The sequence below is a fragment of the Beta vulgaris genome, chromosome 3 (assembly GCF_026745355.1).
Source record: "Beta vulgaris subsp. vulgaris cultivar EL10 chromosome 3, EL10.2, whole genome shotgun sequence".
Taxonomy (NCBI): Eukaryota; Viridiplantae; Streptophyta; class Magnoliopsida; order Caryophyllales; family Amaranthaceae; genus Beta; species Beta vulgaris.
In genome coordinates this window covers 46472809-46476587 of record NC_079204.1, presented here as the reverse complement: position 1 = coordinate 46476587, position 3779 = coordinate 46472809, and the positions used below count along the sequence as shown (strand labels likewise).

Below are 3779 nucleotides of genomic sequence, written 5' to 3'. Positions count from 1 at the left end.
ATATCACAATTTACCATATGTTCGAAAGCACTTGAATCAATGATCCAGGTATCTCTTCCAAGTATTTCATAATATGACTGAGCACTATTGGAAGAAATGATACCTGCAAAGTTACTTAAGTGTGAATTTTTGACACAACTGCTACTTCCTTCATTATGCCTGATTGAAAGAGCTTTCAGCACATGTTCAACAAGATTGTTCACCATATTTCCTTCCCTTTGATTTCCAAAATCTAAAGGATCTTCCTAATTCTTGTTTTCTTCCTTACTCTCAGCATTACCAGCATAGATCAAGTTTCTTCTCCCTTTTTGAACTGGACCTTTACCCTTGTCTTGATACCCATGTATCTTGAAGCACCCTTCCTTAGTCTTCCCCTTCATGTTGTAGTGGTTACAATAAGGATAGCCAATAAGCTTGAAACATCCCTCTCTAGTTTGACCCTTCATCTTATAGTGGTCACAAAAATACTTTTTCATTTTTTCTTCCTTGCTTTCCTTCCTTTGCATTCCTCCCTTCATGTTCTGAAACAGTCCTTTAGTATGTTGTATTCCAGAGAATATGCCCTTGTTAGAGAATAAAGCACTAGCTTCAGAACCAGTTTCAATATTCTCACTTATCTCTTTCTGTTTCTCTGCTTGTTGAACAAGGTGAAAGGCTTTGTTTATAGTTGGTAAAGTATCCATGGCGAGAATACCTTCTCTAACACTATCGTATTTTGCTATTGTTTAATCCCATTAATAAATCAATGAGACTTGCCTTATTCTCTCTCTCAACAATTCTCTTAAGATATCTACCACTAGTGGAAAAAAACGTAAGGATTGCGGTCAAAACAGCCCTAAGGGTTGCGTTGTTGGCCTGCAGCCCTTGTCGTAGCAGCCCTTCGGCAAAATGAAGGGATGCGATTTTTGACCGCAGCCCTTCATTACCAAGCGTTGCGGTTTACGCCCGAAACCGCAGCCCTTCCTTGTACAAAGGGCTGTGGTTTTTGCTAAAGCTCGCAACCCTTGTCACCCAAATTTTTTTTTTTTTGCATTTTATAGTTCGAAATATATCCAAAAACAATTACCGAGTATATATTGTGTATATTTGAGCATCATGAAATTATAAAGAACAGTACAAAATATAAATTCATGAAACGAAATCAACAAGATCTGGAAAAAAATTGAATCAATTACAATTCTAAACCATCCACTCTCATATTCTTCAAATCAAATCGACAAATTATTGATCAAAACAAACAAATGAAAACATAAATTGCATATCTTCAACATTTATTCTCAAATTTCATAAACCGATGCAGCAATTCTTCAAATAAAACACACCAAAAATCACATCAACCGACCATATAAACGACAAAAAGAACAAACAAAATATTCAAAAAAATACAAAAATAATCAGATCTGATATGCAGAAGAAGATGTCAGACAAGCTAAAAGCTTCCTTAAACTCGGCGATCTGTTCGTCGGTGAGTTGTTGTTGCGTCGTTGTTGTGCCGGTAATGTTGATGTTCATTCCGGTGACTGCGTGGTGTTGTTATTGGCTTATTGCACGTCGTGCCGGTTTGTCTGTTCATCTCCTTCGTGTTCTCTCTCCTTCGTTTGTTTCGGTGGCTGCACGTGGTATTGATGTTGTTGCGTGTGGTTTGTTCTGCCGGATAGGGAGGAGGTTGAGAGAGAAGAGAGAAGGGAGACAGAAGGGAGGCGTGAGACGGAAGGGAGAAGTGTGAGAGAGAAGCGAGGTGTGAAACAGAAGGGAGGCGTGAGACGGAAGGGAGGAGTGTGAAAGAGAAGGGAGAAGGGAGGCGTGAGAGAGTTTGTGAGAAACCCTACTGCCCGCTTCACATTTATTTAAGCCTGCACAAATTCCTTTAAAAATAAAAAAAATCCCATAAAGGGATGCGGTTAGCCCAAAATCGCAGCCCTTTATTACTTATAGGGTTGCGCTTTTAGGCTAATCGCAGCCCTTCACTAAAAGGGTTGCGGTTTTGGCATTGACCGCAACGAAGGGTTGCGGTTTTTGGGCTAATCACAGCCCTTGCACCGCAGCCCTTGCATTTTTTTCCACTAGTGTACATTTACAGTCCTTTAAAACATCACAAGAACACTCTGGAAAACCATTTAAAACATTCAACTCATCCCAAAACTTCTTCAACTTACCATAATAATCAGCTACACTCATCTCATTTTGCGTCAACCCAGTCATTTCTTTCATGATAGAATATAATTGTGGTGCATTTGACTTCCCATATTTCTCAACCAAATCATCCCAGAACCCTTTAGCAGATTAACTCGATATCAACATATCAGCAATGTCAGGTGTTACAGAAGCAAACAACCAACATCTCAACATATAATCATTCCTAGTTCACTTACTATAATCATCTGAATTAGGAGGAGGTTTAGGTAACTTACCATCAATAAAAACGAGTTTATTTTTAGCTCCTAGTGCCATTCTCACAATTTTCGCTCCATGGAATACAATTACTTCCATTGAAGATGATACTTGGCAGGGGAGTAATGGAGTTATTAGAGTTTCTCAAATAGTATGGATCAGAATATGGAATGACTTATTTTTTAGTCCTGGTAAAAAGATTTTTTTAGCTCAAAGCTAATATCAAGAATTTCTCCTTCTAGTTCCAGACTGAGATAACCTTAAGTTTTCCAAGAATGAAAAACTTTACGAATAGACTTTTTTTTTAAAAAGATGAATTTTTTGTTTTTTGAAATGATTTTGAGGTCAGCACCTGGTGTGCTATGATACCGTGAAGAATAGAATAGAATTTTTGTGTTTGTGTAAAAAGGAGGCACAAAATGATTGAGGCTCTCAAACCTAGAATGATCTCATTAACAGCTTTTATACTAGGGAGGCTTACTACCCACTAGAGACACCTCACCTACGAACAAAAAACATGAATAGCTAGCAAACAAAATAACGGTAAAACAAAGGAATACAAGTTGTCATTACAGCCTGAATACAGACAAAAACTAATCAATATATCAGCAATATTAATCTCATATAATTCTATAAACAATCATATGTTGAATGTGCACATTAAAATACATTCAACACGATCTCGATTGATATGTAATCATGTTTTTCCTCCCGTCAATTTTGTTAAAGTTTATTGAGAAATGATATATGTACTTTTAAGAACAAAGAAGTATTCAAAAACTAATAAACACATTTCAAAAACACAACCATTCTAATTCATAGATACACAAATATATTCCGCTTTGCCTCTTTCTTTTTACTCAATAAGTAAATCTTAAAATATATAGCTAAAATCTAAATTACACAATATAACATAGTTATTATAACATAGTTGTACTTTTTCATAATCTGCCCAATTTTACCTTCAACCATTACAAAAAGTAAACATAAAACCTACATGTTAGCAGATCAAAATACTAACTTCTCTAATACTTCATCTATTCTTTATTAATCATTATATAAAGCTTAGCACATGTATCAAATCAATAAAAAAAAGTAGAAATATATTTGGAAGACAAGTCCTCAAATATCATGTGAAAGTTGAGGTGTGCATGGGTCGGGCCAGCCCGATCCGACACGATTTGGGCCCAGCCCGGTCAGTTGTTCGCTACGTGGGCCGCGGGCCTGTCATGGTCAAGAAATTTTATTTCAGGCCCACGCCGGCCTGTGGGCTGAATGCTCATTTCCTTTCTTTTTTAGCCTAAATCTGTCAAAAATACAAAAAAAACAACATAAAACACGGGTCATACCCGCCGGAGGCACGAGCCCGGCCCATGGACAAAATCTGA

At 37.1% G+C, this 3779-nt stretch overlaps 1 protein-coding gene across 1 annotated transcript; it reads right to left on the bottom strand.

Annotated features, from left to right (window-relative positions):
* Positions 1 to 245: 245 nt before the first annotated feature.
* LOC125495719 (uncharacterized) lies at positions 246 to 2451 on the bottom strand. The gene is made up of 3 exons (XM_048640521.1): positions 2373 to 2451; positions 2079 to 2273; positions 246 to 718 (listed from the first exon to the last, which is right to left on the bottom strand). Exons 1-3 carry the CDS (start codon positions 2449 to 2451, stop codon positions 246 to 248), a joined length of 747 nt encoding a protein of 248 aa, XP_048496478.1.
* Between the last annotated feature and the right edge of the window lie 1328 nt (positions 2452 to 3779).